The sequence below is a fragment of the Peromyscus eremicus genome, chromosome 1 (assembly GCF_949786415.1).
Source record: "Peromyscus eremicus chromosome 1, PerEre_H2_v1, whole genome shotgun sequence".
Lineage (NCBI taxonomy): Eukaryota > Metazoa > Chordata > Mammalia > Rodentia > Cricetidae > Peromyscus > Peromyscus eremicus.
Genome location: NC_081416.1, coordinates 4,475,362 through 4,494,700, shown reverse-complemented (window position 1 = coordinate 4,494,700; position 19,339 = coordinate 4,475,362). Strand labels below are relative to the sequence as shown.

The 19,339-nt window shown below is 45.2% G+C and overlaps 1 protein-coding gene across 1 annotated transcript in view; it reads right to left on the bottom strand.

Moving 5' to 3' along the window:
• Ablim1 (actin binding LIM protein 1) overlaps positions 1-19,339 on the bottom strand; it is a 202,932-nt gene that overhangs the window by 41,729 nt on the left and 141,864 nt on the right. Inside the window, exons 7-8 of the mRNA XM_059256122.1 lie at positions 7,271-7,358; positions 2,986-3,044 (exon numbers count right to left, since the gene is read on the bottom strand). Coding sequence (XP_059112105.1) covers positions 2,986-3,044; positions 7,271-7,358 — 147 coding nt within the window. The remainder of the gene's footprint in view (positions 1-2,985; positions 3,045-7,270; positions 7,359-19,339) is intronic.

The following is a 19,339-nucleotide window of genomic DNA, read 5'->3' as shown; positions in this document are numbered from 1 at the left end:
TCCTTAGTGAGGGTCTGGAAGGCTCAGGAGGAAGGTAGAGGTGCTGGGTCACAGCAGAGATAGGGAACGTGTTGGCCAACACCAGATGATTTTGAAAAGTTGCCTGTGGTTTCACAGACCAAGGCTCCCAGTGATTTCTCCAGGACACTCAGAGGAGGTGAAATCAGGCCTGGGATGTGACACCAAGTCTCCTCCTGCTCCTGAGGGGGACCTTGGAGCATGTTATGTTCTTCCTCAGTCCAAGGAGGGTCTCAGGAACAGTTAACACTCCCTTCCTGGTAATCTCAGTGTCTCTCCACTGCCCACTTGAGGCAGGCTGGAAAGAATGTGGCTAAGGGGCTCACAGCAACCCATGTTTCCTGTCTCACTGAGGGGCATCTCAGGACATCACCCAGGTATAGGGGGGCCTCTGTGTAAGTGTCCCCGGTAAGAGCTTCTGAGGTCAGCTCTCACAGGAATTCTTAGGAAAGCCTGTGAGAGAGCAGGCAGATCTGGCTTCTGCAGGGTTGGGTCGGCTTTCCCTTCTCCCCGCTGCCCACCACTCCTTTCTCTATCCCCACCCCAGGTACTGCTGCCTTTGACTCCCAGCTTCCACGTGCTCATCTAGCTGCCCATCCCTCCCCATCTCCACATTTAAATCTATCTGTCCTCAAATTCACAGGCTGTTTCTATCCTCCAAGTACTCCTTGAGAATCCTGCCCTCATCTGACATTCCCAAGAACAAGGTCCATATGACCCATGCCCTGAGATGCCTTTTGGGTCCATTTTATCTTCATCTATCTGTCTTTTCTATCTCTACGGAGCTGGATGTACAGCTTCCGGCCAGCACTCTACACAGTGCATGGTAAATATTTGTTCAGTGAACAAATGTGGGAACACAAGACCAAACAGGAGCTTCCTGTGTGCTAGCTTCAATCAAAACATCAGTTCAGCCATTGCTCAGAAGGAAAAACATCCATTAGAGAAAAACAACAACAACTGAGTCAGGGTATGAGGCACACTCATGGGGTGAGGAAAGCCACTACCTGCTACAGAGGCTGAGAAGTTAGGTGACCAAAAGCATGGAGCTGGGAGATAGAATGGAGGTGAGGAGGAGGTGGGAGATGGAAGGGGTAGGGGGTAGGGGGAGGTGGGTGATGGAAGGGGTGGGAGGAGGTGGGAGATGGAAGGGGTAGGGGGTGGGGGGAGGTGGGAGATGGAAGGGGGGGAAGCAACAGAAGCCTGGGCCTAGGACAGCTGCTCTAAGCCTTGGCCCCCACACAGAGCCAACCTGTAGAGCTGGGGACCGTCCCGTGCGACGAATCAGACTTTTGGGATAAAAGAAATCAGATGAAGAACGCTGAATGTTTGGAGGCTGCCATGAAACATGAGAGAAAGGGAGAGTCAATAACAAAATAGCCCCATTTGGGAATACTATGAAAAGTAAGGAAAAAGACTGAGGGAAAGCCAGGAGGAATCAGTGACTGACAGACTCATGGGCCACTCCAGGGGTCAACTGGGGGCCATATTAAAAGTATATTAACGGGTCTTCAAATGACAGTGTATTTATCCACATGTATTTATCTACATTATGACCCCCTCATTGGGTCCTCTTGACCCTAAGACTGTTGCTACAAACGCCCTATGAGGTCTTAAATGTCAAGAATGTTCTTCACTCTGGGGTTGCCCAAAGAGTCCTCAAACATTTTCATTTTGCTATGGAAACTGCTCTAATTTGACATGTGGGAAAAGGCCTGGAAATCTTGGCTCAAGATGTGTGTGGAGACACGCCCTTAAAGAGCACGAGATTAATTCCTCTGTTGAAAATGTTCTCCCTTCTCAGCCTCACCAGCATCAGGCTGCACCCCACCCTCACTGCTGTGTTTCCAGAAGACAGTGAGCTAGAGCCAACCTACCCCCCAAGGAGGGCATCATGGAGAAGAGCTCTGGTATTTTCTGGAAAGCTCACCAAAGGAACAAAACAAGAAGAAACTCCTCTCGGCCAGAATGTGCAGAATACTTCACTAGTTTCCCCACAAGCCTTCTAGAGAGTTCCATGGAGACATGTTCCAGTTTGTGTTGTTTTCAGTCATGTTAGGAAGAGGGTCTGCAAACCTCAGCTATCCTGACAGAAATATGCACATTCCATCAGTCTGGCCTCATTATCATTCCTCCCGGAGACTTCATCAGGGATGAAGTTAAAAGAAAAAAAAGGTTCTTTAGAAAACAAAAAGCTACTCTGTAGAGAGGGTGAGAACGATGTGCTACTTGGGTGGCTTGTGGGCAGGAGTTCCAATTAGGCCACAGTTTTACATTCTTAGAGCAAAAGTCTCCACAGGCACCAGCTCTAACGTTCTGGGAAGGTAGTCTGTTCCCAAACACCCATGCTTCCTCTAAATTCCAAGCTCTGCCTGCCTGGTGGGTGGATGGACTTGGGGGTCATTAGCTATGTGTGTAAACTGGAGCAGTATACCAGAGGCAGGGAAAACCACCCCAACAGTGGCGGGCAATCCCTCTGCTGCCCCCTTGACATCACACAGCTCATGCCAGCATTAGCCTGGCCTAAGGCTTTACACATGATTGGCTGGCACCTTTCGGAGCTAGAGGCTGCTCTTTTAAACTTGGATTTTAGAGGTCAGCAAAGCACACCAGAGCTGGGCAACAGGTCCAGAGTCTGGGGTAAAGTGGCAAATAATGGATGAAGCCAAGAGGATCGCCGTGGCTGCCTGATGAATCACCTCTCCCCGCTGTACAACTGCTCCTCTGGACACCTTCCTAAGGCACCGACTGCTAAGGTAAGGCTGGCAGAGTCCAACACAAGCACTGAGAACAATTACACACATTTGCAGGGGGAGGGAGCCGTCCTAGCTGGCCAAGCAGCCTTTGACCTCGGGTTTTCCATAAGAAAAGAAAAGCCTGTGAAAAGGACCTTTCCCCAAGCCCAGGAACTAGTGGCCGCATGTGCCCATGACCTCCAGAGCACCCTGGCTGTGGCTGCTTCCTTACCCGCAGCTTCTCCTCTGTCTTGGTGGACTGCTTACAGTCGGGATGCCACACGGTAGAACCTGAAAAACACAATGAACCTCTGGGAATATGGGAAATGGAAAGAAGGCACAGTTCTGTGGAGCAGACCTTCCAGAGCAGCTCAGACCCCCTATCCCCAGAGGAGGATCCCATGCCTATGTGACCTATGACCCTGAAGTCAACTCTATTCTCTGAGTGAGTTCTGAGCTTGTTCTACATAAGGCACAATGGAGGCCACAGAACCGGGCCTGAGAGCAGTCTAACGTAAGAGATGTTTTGCTTTTAATGGGTTACTTTTTCTTTTTAAAAGATACAATTTTTCTTTAAAAGTAACACGTGAGGAGGGCAGTGGTGGTTCATGCCTTTAATCCCAGCACTCAGAAGGCAGAGGCATGTCAGTCTCTGAGTTTGAGGCCAGCCTGGTGTACAGAGAGAGCTCCAGGACACTCAGAGCTAGACAGAGAAATCCTGTCTCGAACCCCTACCCCTACCCCCCCCCCAAAAAAAAAGTAACACGTGAGTGCTTACTACTAGCTCCATTTATTTTCAGTATTTAAAACTATGCTTACATAATGTCAAAACATCCAAGTCACTTTATCAAGAGAAGTCAAACTAGATAGACTATGTCTAGGTGTAAAACCTGACTTTTTCATTTATCCACATCTATAGTTACCCACACTTAGATGACTTTTTCATTCATCCACATCTATAGTTACCCACACTTAGACGGGAAATCAACTGACAACGTTGTTGAAGCTAGTTTATAAATCTTTCAACTTTTTAATTAACTAAAACAAAACAAACAAACAAACAAAACACCCTTTGATTTAATTCATCAAGTCATTATCTGGGTGGCATTTCCTGCTCCTGCTCCATTATCTGGGTGGCATTTCCTGTTCCTGCTCCATTATCTGGGTGGCATTTCCTGCTCCTGCTCCATTATCTGGGTGGCATTTCCTGTTCCTGCTCCATTATCTGAGTGGCATTTCCTGTTCCTGCTCCATTATCTGGGTGGCATTTCCTGTTCCTGCTCCATTATCTGGGTAGCATTTCCTATTCCTGCTCCATTATCTGGGTGGCATTTCCTGTTCCTGCTCTATTATCTGGGTGGCATTTCCTGTTCCTGCTCTATTATCTGAGTGGCATTTCCTGTTCCTGCTCCATTATCTGGGTGGCATTTCCTGTTCCTGCTCCATTATCTGGGTGGCATTTCCTGTTCCTGCTCCATTATCTGGGTGGCATTTCCTGTTCCTGCTCCATTATCTGGGTGGCATTTCCTATTCCTGCTCCATTATCTGGGTGGCATTTCCTGTTCCTGCTCCATTATCTGGGTGGCATTTCCTGTTCCTGCTCCATTATCTGGGTGGCATTTCCTGTTCCTGCTCCATTATCTGGGTAGCATTTCCTGTTCCTGCTCCATTATCTGGGTGGCATTTCCTGATCCTGCTCCAGGATCCCCTGTTCTCAGACTATGAAGAACTTTCATGGGCGACATAGGTACCAAAGAATTAAATAGCTTAAAGTCCTTATCTCCAAACTCCAGACCTGCCATGACTGTGTAGGACTAGATATGCAATAGGTGTGATACACATGTATGACTATGGGAGAGGATGGTATGTAAATTCTGTGCCCACATATGGATTTCTTCAGAGGTTTGGAGGGACTGAAGAACACAGCTTCGGAAAGACTCAAGCTAGTGGAATTACCGGATGGAAATTAGTGATTGCTACACCTCAGAGACTTGAAACCAACACCAGTCCTTGTGTAGACATAGAACCGTTTTAACTCGGTCTCCCAAGCAGCAACCTGTGTGTACCATAAGCCACCAAATTAATTCGTGAATGATCTTTACTTCTGTCTTAGTTAGGGTTTCTATTACTGTGAAGAGACACTATGTCCATGGTAACTCTTATAAAGGAAAACATTTAATTGAGTGGCTTACAATTCAGAGGCTCAGTCCACTATCATCATGGTGGGACATTGTGGCGTGCAGGCAGACGTGGTGCTAGAGAGGCAGCTGAGAACTCTACCTCTTGCACAGGCAACAGGAAGTGGTCTGTCTCACTGGGCATGGCTTGAGCACATATGAGACTTCAAAGCCCACATCCACAATGACACACTTCCTCCAACAAGACCACACCCACTCCAACAAAGCCACACCTCCTAACAGTGCCACTCCCTTTGGGGGCCATTCCCTTCAGACCACCACAACTGCTGAGCTAAAATACTATCAAAGACAAGGAAATATATTCTACTTCAGAATAATACTCCAATCTCTATTGAATAATCATGTCTACTTTGCATCACAGAAAAAGAAGAAGAGGAGGAGAAGGAGGAGGAGAAAAAGAAAAAGATAAAAGGAGTTTGGAAACAAACAAAAAACAGACCAACATGCAGGTCCCTTCAGCATTGACACTGGTTCAAACTCTGACTACAAAGAACAGGAAATCTCTCAACGTCTCTGGAGAACCAAAGGGTCGGGCTCAGGCCAGGAGAAGCATTCTCTGGAAGGTTCTACTAAACAGGAGGCACCAGACAGAACCCAGAGTCTGCACACAATGTCAGCATTGTTCTCCAAGGGTCACACACCCTGGGAATGTGACCTGAGACAGCATCAGATGCCGAGGAAATGAAGCTTATTCTCAAGGATGCATCAAGAGGGCAGGCTGATCAGTTAGCACAGCTCCACTCCAGAGGAGATTGAGAACCACCCCTGGGGTTCGGAATGCAGCTCATTTGGGAGGTGAACGTATTTGTGTGCAGTTTGAACCCTGTTTAGCATGTGGACCCTGTGTGAACATCCAGTTCACACCACACACCTGTTTCTCTGCTCTTAGCAGACACAGACTTGGGAGCATATAACTGCCACACTAACATCTGAAACTAGGCCTGGAGATACACTGGGAACTAATCAGCTTTCTGCAAAAATGCAAAGTGACACCTGCCCATTGCCACTGCAGATGTATGACTAGTCCATGGGAAAATGTGTCCTATGAAGCCCCTAGAGATCACAAAGGTGGCACCTGTCACTTGCCACTTTCAACACTCAGTGGTGTGTTTCACCACAATTTTTCAGAGCAATCAGGCTAACCCTGAAAAGGCACTAAACCTGCCGTTTCTAGACACACGAGCATTTTTTAAGGAGAGAGTAGTCAAGCCTGTGTTTTAACGTTCGACACTCATGTCTAGAGACTTTGCTTTGTTGCACAAAAACAAAACTGTGAAAGCAAAGCAAACCATTCATTAAAATCACACATAGTATTAAGTGTAAAGAAGAAGGAAGAAATGACATGTGGAGGCCACCAAGACCCGTAATTACCAAGGCAAACAAGCAATCGCTCTTACAGCTTGAGCTAATTGTTCTGATAAATCTTTGTCTAATTAATGACTCTTCCAGCTAAAAATAGCAGAATGCTTACAGTCATGGTGTTGTTTGACTGGAAGAGAATCTGTGCCTATGGCTTCTCCAAGAGGCTTCAGAATTTAGAAGGTATCAGAATCAACCATAGTTTCACACTGGAGACATTTATCAAAATAACAATAATAATAATAATAATAATAATAATAATATTTTTACCTTTTTAGAGTTTTATTGAGAGAGGAGGGACAGAGAAAGAAAGAGCGGACAGACAGAAGGAGAGTGAGCGGAAAGAGAAGGGGCTCAAAATTATTTTTAATTAAAAAACGTTATGGGTCTTTGGGAATGAAGACTTCCTTGTTACCACAAGTATCTTACTCTTGCAGGGACTGTGGGTTCCCTTTCAGTCTCTATCTCCATATGAACTGTGTCCTCTTAGTGGGTGGAACAATGGCTGTGATGTCAGAGGTCAGCAGGCTTGGACCTCCAAAGGCCTCCCTCAAAGGGCAGTGAAAGGGGAAAAGACAGAGTGGCCATCGCAAACCAACACTTCTTGAAACTTCTAAAATACTTTCTCTCTCCTTTTGATCCTTTGTTTCCCTAAACATACTCCAGGGATGAGTTAGAGGAGCACCTGCTGGTCTTCACGGTCCCTCACATCCACAGGATCAGAAGTGAGTCTTTCCAGCAGTATCATGAGCTCACTCCCTAACAGGCTCTGGGGCTCGCCCCCAGCATGTCAACTGCTTGCTGACTAACACAAACTGATGAGGTAACTTCTGGCACACTCCTGTTGAGTAACCGCTCAGCGAATAAAATCCCTCCTTCTCTAAAACACAATCCAACAAACACAGCAAGATCATCTTTTTCAGGTGTGGCACACCCACTCTGCTCTCCAGTCCATCTTACCTTGAAGATACATTTCTTCCCCTTCTGTGAACATCTGGTTGCATCTGCTGCATCGTGCGCAGCTGGGGTGATAGTGTTTGTCACCTGCCTGCAAGAGAAAAACAGAAGATGTCACGCTCACCCCATTAAATGGCTCCTACACCCTTTTCTGGATTTGAGGGACTAGAAGAAAAAAGAAGATTTCAGGAAGAAAAAGTAATTGTCAGGTTGGCCAAACTCCCCATTCCATCAGTCCTCCATGGTAAAGCCGACCTCACTGGGTCTGGACAGGGCTCTCAGGGCATTCATTCCCAGAGTGATGGTGGCCTTGTCTCTTGGGGTTTCTGGCTCCTAATCCCTCCTTGTCTAGGCTTTCTGGAAGGTTTGCCAGTCAGACAACTCAAACTGGGGAGATGTCTACTGTGTCTTTCCTAAGCTCCGCCTTAAAGCTAATGTAGAAGTTTATGTTGGAGGCTAAAGAAGGGTAATATTAACCCACTAAAAAGAAGTGGCGGGACTGAGGAGAATGCTCAGTTAGTAAACTGCCTGCCATACAAGGCTGAAGAACCAAGTCCAGTCCCAGTGAACCCAGATAAAGAAGCCAAAGAGGTACCAGAGAGGTGGAGACACATGGATCCTTGGGCTCACAAGCCTGCCTAGCCTACTTGGAGAGTTCAAGGCCAAGTGATAAAATCTGTCTCAAAAAGCCAGGTGGATGGAGCCTAAGGATGACCTCTAACCTCCAGGTGCACACATACACATGTGCACACCCACATGTATGAGCACACACCTATAGACACAAATAAAAATGACCCCATTTAGCGTATTTTTGCTTTCTTGGCTATGTTATCAGAAAATAATCGATTTTGTACCAAGGAAAGAAAAAATCCTCTTAAAAAGATATCATTTATTGCTTTTGTCTTAAAACTCAGATTCTCTTCTACGCTGTTTACATCCATGTTTGGACAAGGTTTTATTGTAAGAGTTCCCAGAGAAAACACTTTACTGGAGTGGCTCTACAGAATTCTCTAGCACTTTACATGCCTAAATATGACAGGTGTCATCACAGCAAGTGTCAGCTTCCCAAGGCAAAGTGTCACTGGACACAGGGACAATTCTCTAGACAGGTGTCAGGTCACATTAGTGTCATGGTCCAAAAGCAAGCCTGACCGAAACAGGATCCTTCATTCATGGCTTAGCAAAGAATCTTCCTTCACCTCAGAATGATCAACTATGCTCTGCAACTAAATCATTTTTATCAGCCAATTGTGAAAGCACTTCTTTTGAACTAACCATGGGCAGTGGCAGGGCTGAGAAAGAGAAGCGGGTGCTTCCTGCTCCTGACCCTGTGTGAAGCCTCAACAGGAAGTCAGGGGCTTGGCCTGATTCCTGTCTCACATCCTCTTGTGGAAACTACAGATGCCCTCATCAGCCGCATTGAGAGGGGTCGCACGGCTACTCAAAACGCTTAACCAGAAAGAGATAGTAGAGGTATTTAAAATAGAAGCTGGGACACGACAGCTTTCAATGGCATCTGCCAGAAAAAAATCTCAGAACTGGTGATCTTGTAGTCTACCAGCTATTTCTTATTAATTTAGAAACTTCAAATTTTATTTGGGGGAGGATTGTGGGACAGGGTTGCAAGTGGCAAGAGAAGTCAAGAAGCAAGAATATAAAGTGGCTTTGGCCCTTAACATCCACAAAGTCAGGTGTGGGCAGAAGGAAGAAGCAAGCTTTCACTCAGTTTCCAAGCCAGGCTGTGATGTCAATGCAGAGGGTCAAGTTAGTTTGGATAATCTCTGGGTCCTCACGGAAGTGAAGGGTTAATGAGTCTTTGGCAGGAACCTGCTGTCAGCTGTGGTAAAATGCACAGCCCTCAGTGAACTACAGACACAAAGAATTTCTCCAGGTGAGTAAAGTTGTTATTGCCTTCGCTAGTAGTGAAACATTAGAAAATTCTAATTAGGCACAGGAATAAGACAAAGATACACGTTTACCAATACATCCTAAAGGTTTGCAGCCCAACCAATGTGAGAAGTCAAGAAAAATAAGTAAGTGTAAAAAGGTTACCAATAAAAGAATTAAGTAGAAACACACACACACACACACACACACACACACACACACACACACACACACACACACAATTTCTTATTCATGGAAATGCCATGGAAAATGAGTCCCCATTTGTAATAGTAACAAATAAACCATGCAAAACAAGATGTGTGTAAAGACAGGTACATAACTAAAGACCTTAACAGAAGTAACTCAAAATGTTACTAAATATTGTCAAAATGCTGATTTACCTAAATCAACCTGTTAATGCAATATATTCCCAATCAAAAGGCCCCACCACAGGTATTTCCTCTATCATCATTGGCAGAATGCTTCTACACATGCATATGAAAGGAAACACAAAAATACAAACGTATTTTCAAAAAGACACCAGCAAAGAGAGGGGAGTTATCCTTCTTGATTTAAAAGTTGTAAGGCTAAGATAACAGCCTGAACAGCATCATGGAACATCAGAGCACAGACAGTGGAAAAAGCTGTGTGCATACACACAAAAGAATTTACTTGATCATCAAAATAAATTCCAAATACATTAGAATAGTAGGTTTTTTCAATAAATGATGAGCACAATTGGTTGTCCATTTAAAAAAAAAATCTCGATTCCTTACACAACCAATTAAAATTTTTTATGGAGTTTATAAAGACCAAAATGGAAAAAAATAGTATTGGGATACACAGACTTTTAAAAATTGTTTATTAAAAAATAAGCAGGGTCAAAAGACAAAATTTAGAAACAACAAAGGGAAATACTGATCTATGTACAAAAACACAGATCTCTAGACAGAAAGTTAAGAGAGATCATACAAAAAATTTGCCACATGTTTCTGGCAAAGGATTGGCAAGAATGTATAAGGAGTGCCAGTGAGAGACATAAATGCCAATACGGTAAAGGGCAATTGCCAAAGAAAATGTGGGTGGTTCACCAAAAATCAACAACAGGGCAGGAGGAGGAGCATGAGGAAGAAGAGGGAGGGAGGGAGAGAGGGAGGGAGAGAGGGAGGGGGAGAGGGCAAGTTAGTTAGCACGTTAGTAAGTTCGTTCAAGTTAGTCAGTTATTAAGTATAGTTAGTTAGTAAGCAAGTTAGTTAGTTAGTTAGTTAGTTAGTTGGTTCAACCCTAGCAGTAATAACCAGGAAAACATGGGTTTGATTTGTTTCATCAACCTGGTAAGGAAGAAAAGAAAACCATCGTGTTGAAGTAGGTAGGAACGCTGTACACTGTGGTGACCAAAGAGGAGAGAAAGTGCATTGTCCGAACTGTTGCAGAGAGGTGGAGGGTGTGCTAAGGCCATGCGCCAGGGCTCTAGTCTGTAAATCAAACCGTCACACTGAGAGGGAGTGACATCTTCCCCCATGTGCTTGTTCGAGAGGCCAAACATGGCAACAGATTCCTGTCAGTCACCACACAAAGAGCAGCCTAGGGTCCTTGAGACTTTCTCCATCTCGGGAACAGAGCAGGCTCAAGGACAAGAGCCCCTCCTCCGTGTGGGTGAGCCACCGTGACTCCTGTTCCCTTTCTCTATATGGACACCCACAACAGTTCACAGGCAAGCCCCGTGTACCAGAAAAGAGTCAGAGCTGGACACACATGCAAACCGAGCGAAACTCAGATGTAGCTGAACCCCAAATCATTTAAATTGGAGTCATTTTTAGAAGGGAAAGTTTTTCAGATTATGAGCAATAGATACCAAATGGAGAGCAAGCATGGCTTATTCTAGAGAAGGCTGGCTTGTAAAGCACAGCCGGGGTTCTGTGGTGGCAGGTGGCAGTCTGAGTGGTGGTGTGCCTGGTACCAGGCCCCAGGCACACAGCTTGCTACTCTAGCTGTGTCTACGCCTGAGAGACCAGACATGTCATTGCATGCCAGAGCTCTGGCAATTCCATTCTCCACTTAAAAAAAAAAAAAAAAAATCGAAAAATCTGCCAGACCTGGAGGCTCACAACCTGTAATCCAAGCACTTCGGAGGCAAGGAAAGAGAGCTGCCAGTCACCAGAGGCCTACAGTGAGTCACAACCCTTACAACTGCACACCAGCCTTATAACTGCCTAAAATACACATTAAAACAGCACTCGGGCAGAGGCAGGGAGATCTCTGTGAGTTAGAAACAAGCCTGGTCTACACTGCAAATTTTAGGTCAACCAAGGCTTCATAGTGAGACCTTGTCTCAAAAACAAAACCAAGCAAACAAACAAATCAAACAACAATAACAAAATTTTAAAGATTTTTAGAAATTCATATTAGAAAGCTACACTCTAGCGAGCATTAGATGCCACAAGAAATGCAGTTTGATTATTTAGCTGAATTTTCGAAGTGCCTTCCTACACATCCAAAATGCTAAACATATAAAACCAAATAAAAACCAAACAAGCCACCTGCCCTTAACAGTGCTGAGCACGTCGATGGTTATTATATCATTTGGCCAATCCCTAACACATAAGCTAGAACTCAGAGGAAATGCTATCTATTGTAAGGTTTAATGCAAGATACCAAGTTTTTATTAGACCCATGGCTGTCTGGAAGAGAAGGAAGAATTCCTTATGGACATGGAGCAGCTCCAAGGCTTGGGAATCAGTTCTTGGTACCCACAGAGCCTCAATTCTGTTAATACCTACCTTCCTAAGCCCTGGGACACTTTCTGAAAGAGTGTCGAGTAGTGTCAACAACACAGTTTCACCTCCCACTCAGATGTAAAATCCTGCTTGTGTGTGAAATCCCACATTACTATACACTCCCGAACAGGGTTGGGGAAAGCCACTTGGGTAGGGAGAGACATCCTTGGTGGAGGGAACAGAGCTTTGCCAGATACTCCCTCCTGGGGATTCTGAGGTCCTGACTAGCCCTGGGCTGACTGAACAGGCTACAGGCCAGAGGGAAAGAGAACCACAGTTATGGAGCCCTTCCTGGGCCCAGAACCTTCTAGATTCCAGGCTGCCAACTGTCACTGTTAGCTTTTCTTTTTCCTCTTCCTGGAGTGCACTACTCAGGCCCAACTCCTTGAGGTTGACCTCTGTCAATTTATCACGTATGTCCTACCTACTTTGAGAAGGACTTGCAGACGCTGTTGGAGTGAGGATCAGGGTGCTAAAACAATTGATCAAAGGGGCCCGCTGTGATCTGAGCACTTCAATAGATGTGGCCAAGAACAGGCCACTTCTTTAAGAAACAATCACACCCAAGAATCAGTGGAGAGACCCAGGGCTTGACTATTCACAGGTGTTTGGGGCTGGCCTCCCATAATGCCCTGCTCTGTGTCAGGTACTATCATGTGATATTAGTTTAAGATGTGTTACACTTGTTTATGCTGTGGAATATTTGTTTAATGATGCAAAGATGTGCTGCATTCTTTTATGTTGCATTTGTGCATCTGTGAAGCTGTGTTACTTTGCCTGTCTAAAACACCTGATGGTCTAATAAAGATCTAAAAGGTCAATAGCAAGGCAGGACAGGGATAGGTGGGGCTGGCAGGCAGAGAGAATAAGTAGGAGGAGAAATCTAGGGAAGAGAGTGAGAAGCAAGAAAAGGAGGAGAAGATGATGCCAGGGGCCAGCCACCCAGCCAGGTAAGGAATAAGAAGGAAAGAAAGATATATAAAGAAAGGTAAAAAGCCCAGGGGCAAAATGTAAAGAGAAACAGGATAATTTAAATTAAAAAGCTGGCTAGAAACAAGCCAAGCTAAGGCCAAGCATTCAAAAGTAAGAATAAGCCTCTGTGTATTTATTTGGGAGCTGGGTGATGGGCCCCAAAGAGTAAAAAAAGAGCCCAACAACTACAAGGCACCACACAAGATGTTTTTGTAGCTTGTCTCACAATACCCCAAGGAAGTAGGGCTGTGTAACAGACTCATCAGCAAGAAGGAGCTAAAGTTGAAATGACCGATTTACTCAGTGCCAGAAGGCAGAGCTGGGCTTTAAACCCAGATCATCAAATTGGCTCCTAAAAGCACCAGGAGAATTCTCCTTCAGGGATCTTTAGTCGTGGGGGAGAGGAATACCCTGATGTCAGAACATGTTCACATTCTTCCATGGGCAGACTCCCGAGGGAGAGGGTCTGGTCCCCAACGATCATTTGTGAAATAGTTTCTGTAGGAGTTACGGGCAAGGTCAAAGGTGGTAGGGTCAAAGGTAGTAGGGTCAAAGGTGTTCAGTTTGTAAGATCGAAGTTGACTCAGAGATGGAACTTAAAGGCTCCCAAGGAATCAGATAGTTGCTTTCCACTGCCCAAACCCTGGCAAACAGGGGTCTGGTTGATGGAGACTTCAGATTAAGGACATGTAGATCACCAGAAGTTGGAGTTGACCAGAAGCATACCAAATCCAAATCCACTGTGCATCATCAACAGTCAAGGACTTTTATTTTTATCTTTTTAAAACTTCTTTGTGTGTATTTGTGTCCATTTTCATGAGTGTGTGCACATGCTGTGTGGGTGTGCATGCACACTGGGGATTTTTCTCAGTTGTCCTCCACCTTACTGTCTGATACAGGATCTCTCGCTGAACCTTGAGATCACTGATTTGGGCAGACTGGCCAGTCAGTAGATTCCAGGGACCCTCCTGCCCCAGCTTCCCAGTCCGGGGATTACAGGTGTATACCACCACACCCAGTTTTTATGTGGACTCTAGGATCCAAACTCAAGTCCATGTGGTTGCATGTCGGCCACTACCAATGGAGCTCTTTCCTCGGGAACCTTTTAGAGATGTGTCTAGTAGCCCTGGAATGGAGCTCAGAAATCAGCCCCCTTTAAAAAATATAAACACTAAAATTAGTCAATGTAGGTCACCACTCACTAGGGGAACGAGGGTCGGGTGGAATCCAAGCTCCACACCTGACAGCAGCTGAGGAGAGCAGGGGGAGGACTAGCAGGGAATGGGTGGGGAGGGAGAGCCCTGCTCAGCTCTCCCTGTCTGTGGGAGGACAGTGCTGGTGTTGACTCAGCTCCTTTGCTGAGTTGGGAGAGGTGACTGGACAGGCCTGATCTCCAGGACGCACACTCATCTGTCCCAGGAGGCCTCTTCCTGAAGCACCGGTTCACTTCCTGAACCGGCCGAATAATGAGGGTGTGCCTCGGCCCCATGTTTGAATGCTGGCACAGGTGAATGAATCGGTCCACCCAGGCAACTTCCACCAAGCCCAGAAAGTACTACAAGTCTGTGCAAATCCAGCCTCAGTGGTGAGAACGCCCCAGAATCTGCCCCAGACATCACCACCATGTCACAAGGAGGGCGGCAGCTTGCTTTCAAAAACAAGGAGACACAAAATAGCTCTTGTTTGCTTCAGCTGCCTGCTTAAAACCAGGAGGGGGCAGACAGCTCCCTCCTCGAGCACTTGGGTACATCTCACAGAAATGCACATCATATTTTGCAGACTGGACTGTTACTGCTTTTTTTGTCTCCTTCCAAGCGATTAAAAGCTGTAAAGCTATCTCTGTCACTTAGTGGTGCTAAACAAATGCTACCTGTAAATACATGCATCCCCAAAGGACATAACCAGTCTCCATGTTTTATTTTTATGTTGGCTCCTTAAGACAGGTTCTCATGTAGCCCAGACTGGCTCAAACTCCAGGTGACTTTGAACTCCTGAGCCTTTCACTGCTACCTCCCCAGCTCTGGGATTCCAGTTCAGAGCTACAGTTCAGTGAATTCTCTATCAAAGTTTCGGCAGGATTGTATGTGGAAATAGAGGGGCTGCTAAAACATCATGGCAATGTCAAGGGCCCAACCAGGAAACATTTTAGCAAAGATTAGGACCGAGACATTTAAACTACTTGGTTTTAAAACTTCCTATGACGTGTCACACAATCAACAGAGCGGTGTCTTTTGTAGAGCGACAGAACAGAAGAGGGAGCCTAACAATATAACCACACATTTATGACCAGCTGATCTTCCACAAATGCCAAGGTAATTGGTGGAAGAGGGAAGACCTCTGTAACAAGTAATTCTGGGAAAGCTGGATAGCCACAGCCAATGAGAGTGCTGCTAAATACATGTGAAAATTAACTAACTCACTGTGGCCTGTGGACACACACAAAAGCCAAGTCTGACATTTCTTATAAGGTTATAGGGGGGGAAATCCTATGATCATGTTTTGAGCAAAGATTTCTTAACTATTATACCAAGGGCATGATCTATAAAGGAATCGATTTGATGGTCATCATTAAATTCCCTCTCCCTTAAAAAGAAAGATCTGCCAGAGACAAAGAGAAACATTTACAAACCATACGTCCGAGAAGTGATTTGCATCCAGAGCATATGCGTAAGTCTGACAATGCATTAACAGCAAGTCAACCAAGCCTGCTAACCAGTGGGCAAACTGGGAAAGACCAGCTCAGTCAGCCCTGATGGGCACGCATGAGGGCCTGGTCATCACCAAAAAGGAGGGGAAAACCAAGCCAAAACAGATTAACTACCAACCAAACTAACAATGACAACAACCCCCAAGGAAGTGTGGTGCTGCTGCTGCTGCTGCCAATGATAGTGGTGTTAGGAGTCACCCAGGCCTGTGTCCTAGTCAAGCACTCTGCCGCTGGGTACACCCCAGTCCCCTGCCCCTCAGAGCCTTCAACAGATACGTCAGCAAAGAGACACAGGGATGTCCAGTAAGCATACAGAAGTAGTTTGAACACTGTGTAGTCATAGTAAACAAAATGAAAACCATAGTCATATTCTAACATCATAATAGCTACATCTCTGAAAAGATGACTATGCCAGGTGTTGGGGATAGGAAAACAGTGGAGCCTTTGCAAAGTGGCATGGCTCCTTTGGGAACCTCTGCGGTAGTCTTTTAAGAAGCTGAAAGTAAGCGTGCCATGCAATAAAATGTTTCTCACGACTACGTGTTGAGGTAGAATAAAGGCTGATGTCTACAGAAAGATGCAGGTGAGAGTCTGCAGGTCTGCACTCTTGACTCCAGTCCCAAAGCATTGTAATCCAAATGACCCCAACCAGTAAAAAGCTAAGTGAGAGTGAAATGTTAAAATAAAACAGTGTGTGTGTTGGGGCTACTCCTCAGCAATAAACATATACCCAATGACCTGGATGAACTGGAACTATTTTCTATTGAGTGAAAGGAGACAGACATTTATAAAAATTCTATCAAAGGCAAGACCAAAGCAAGAGGAAGTAGGTCGGAGGTTGCTGAGAACAGGGAGGGACGGGATTGCAGCAGCTGAGCCGTCAGTCTGGGCAGTGGGAAAGTCCTAAGCCCTCATGTCCTACTCTGTGAGATCATTACACAACCATACACTCATCACAATCAAGAACTGTACTTGCAGTGAGTACAGTTTATGATATGTTTAATCTTTGTCAATAAAGGCACATGAACAAAGAGGGTGGGGAGGGTGAAGCCTTGACTAGGAAGGCAATATTAAACTATCCCATCCACAGTCAAAATGGCGCTCATGTGCACTCAGTCCTGCTTAGAGGCCCAGCTTACCCTGGAAAGCTGTATGAAAAGATTCTTCTCCACAATAAAGTACACCTGTGCACACAGGTAGCTGGATGCACAGATACAGCCCAGAATAAAGTACACCTGTGCACACAGGTGGTTAGATGCACAGATGCAGCCCAGAATAAAGTACACCTGTGCACCCAGGTGGCTGGATGCACAGATGCAGCCCAGAATAAAGTATACCTGTGCACCCAGGTGGCTGGATGCACAGATGCAACACTGTGCAGTGAGCAGTTATGTGAAGATTTTTCAATATTTTAACAGCTTACTCGTCTAATTATTATTTCTTTGTCTTTGTTTTCCTTTTGTATGAAAGAAGAAAGTCAACCGCAGACAGATTAGGTAACTTGAAGCTATAAAGGGAACCTGGATTACTGCTTCAAACTGAGTTTAAAGAAGCAGGTTAACAGGTGGCAGTCACAGTTCCTTCGGGAACAAACACAGTTTTATTGCACAGAATGAAGTCTTCCTGTGCCTGAAGTTTGCTTTCAGAGTTTGCTAAGGCTAAAGACATATGAGGTCATCTTTAAAAGTTTTCATTTTCTCCTTCTGCTTCTGTTTATTGGAAGGACGTTACCATGCAGTACACACAACAAAACAAAACACCAGTGTAAATAACACCAAATCCTTTAAATCTACTACCCCAAATGTGTTTTCTTCTCTTTTTCAAAAAGACTTTAGAGCTGTTTTAGATTCCTAGCAAAGTGAGTAGAAACTAGAATCCCATATGCCCACGCTCATTACCCTGACCCTGTCCAGCTTGCCTATCAACAGTGCATGCCCAGCTGTTGTATTTGCTGTAACTGATGGCCTACATTGACATGGGTATCACCCGAGCCCACAGTTCACAGCAGGGTTCACTCTTGGTTCCCGTACATTCTACAGGTCCAGACAAATGTCTAATGGAGTGTAGCCCTGATGATAGTCTCATATAGAATAGTCTCACTGCTGTAAAAGTCCTATGTGTTATGCCCAGTCACCCTTCAATGTTATTTCTTGCCATAGGTGACTTTCACGGTAGGGGATGCTATGATCCTTTATCTCTGTCAGTATCCTACACAGTTTCAGTTTGCCCATCATTTCAGATGCATCTCTTTCTTCACACCAGGAGCAGATAACACAGGTTAAACGTAATTCTCACATTCCTGTCCTTTGGTAAGTTATTAATAAATACAAGTTTGGAGGGTGACCAGGGACCAGAGGATGAACTACTGAATGCCTTGTGGAGCGTGGGGGGACGACGACGATGACACACACACACACACACACACACACACACACACACACACACACGACACTTTATTTGGCATACCCAAAAAAGGGTTCTTGATTCGAGTAGCTGCAGCTGACACTATAGCTTGGTTGATTCTTTTTACTTCTCATCAGGAAAATGTCATGCATTTCATATGCTGGATTGTGCTTCCTTATGAAGTAGGAAGAAAACTTTGAAAGTACTTCCCACACTTTCTTGAGAGAGAGAGTTATGCTTTTTTTTTTTTTAAAGTAAGATCCCTTATTGATGTTTCACACGTTCTGAGAATTGTGCACAAATCAGAGTGTATATGAAGTTTCACGCATATGATGCACTCTGTACCATTACTCAACCAGGAAAGAGCACATAGTCTGTACTAAGAAATGCCTCACACATCCTCCAGGGGCGCCTTCTATCACCATGTTGACTTTCTCCCCAAAGCTGGCTCAGTCTCTAAAGTTTACACCAACCGAAGCAAATCCCTCTGTGTTTCATGAAATCTCCTGATTACATCCTATTTCTTTGTGCACATCTATAATGTTTTATTTATCCTTTCTATTCCTGATGGACACTGGACAGCTTATAACTTGGGGCTGTTCTGAAGAGGATTGACACAGGCTCCTGCCTCCGTCTTTTAGTAAATTCTAGCCATGTTTTAATTGCACGCACACACAGCAGAAGGAAGGAGGCACCAGCAAAGCCATGGAGTGATACTGTCCAACAGTTGTCCAAAGTGGGTTTGCTTTCTAGTTCCACTTTAATCGGAGAGGAATTTGGGGGAATTAAGGAAGAAGAATCATATTAAGAGCACTTTGCCAGATGGATCCCCAAAGTGTTTTCCTAACCCCTGTGGAGTGAGTGATCGTTTATGAAATGGTTTCTCAGTAAAATCACTGGTTTAATCCCATAAGGCATCCATTATCCTGGGACCTCCAGCCTTCCACCAAGCCAGTTTCTACCCTCCCCTTCGTCTCCTCTGTTGCTAGCATCCTTTGAACTGGATGAAATGCAAATAACTCCCATTTTCAATTCCTAAATGGACTTGAAATCAGCATGGAATGGTAGTGCTGCCTGATCACACAGTGTCAGTGTCTGCCATGGAGCCTCAAAAGCGTGTTCCAATTCAGGACAAGGTGCACTGGATGAAAATGCCTGAGTGTGTGTGTGTGTGTATGTGTGTGTGTGTGGGGGGGGGGGGGGACAGGGAGTGTCTGATCACGCCAGCATCTTCTAAAAGCTCTAGTTTCGCCTATTGTTGACCTGTAGCAACATTTCCAGTATCTTATCTATCTACCTACCTACCTATCTATCTATCTATCTATC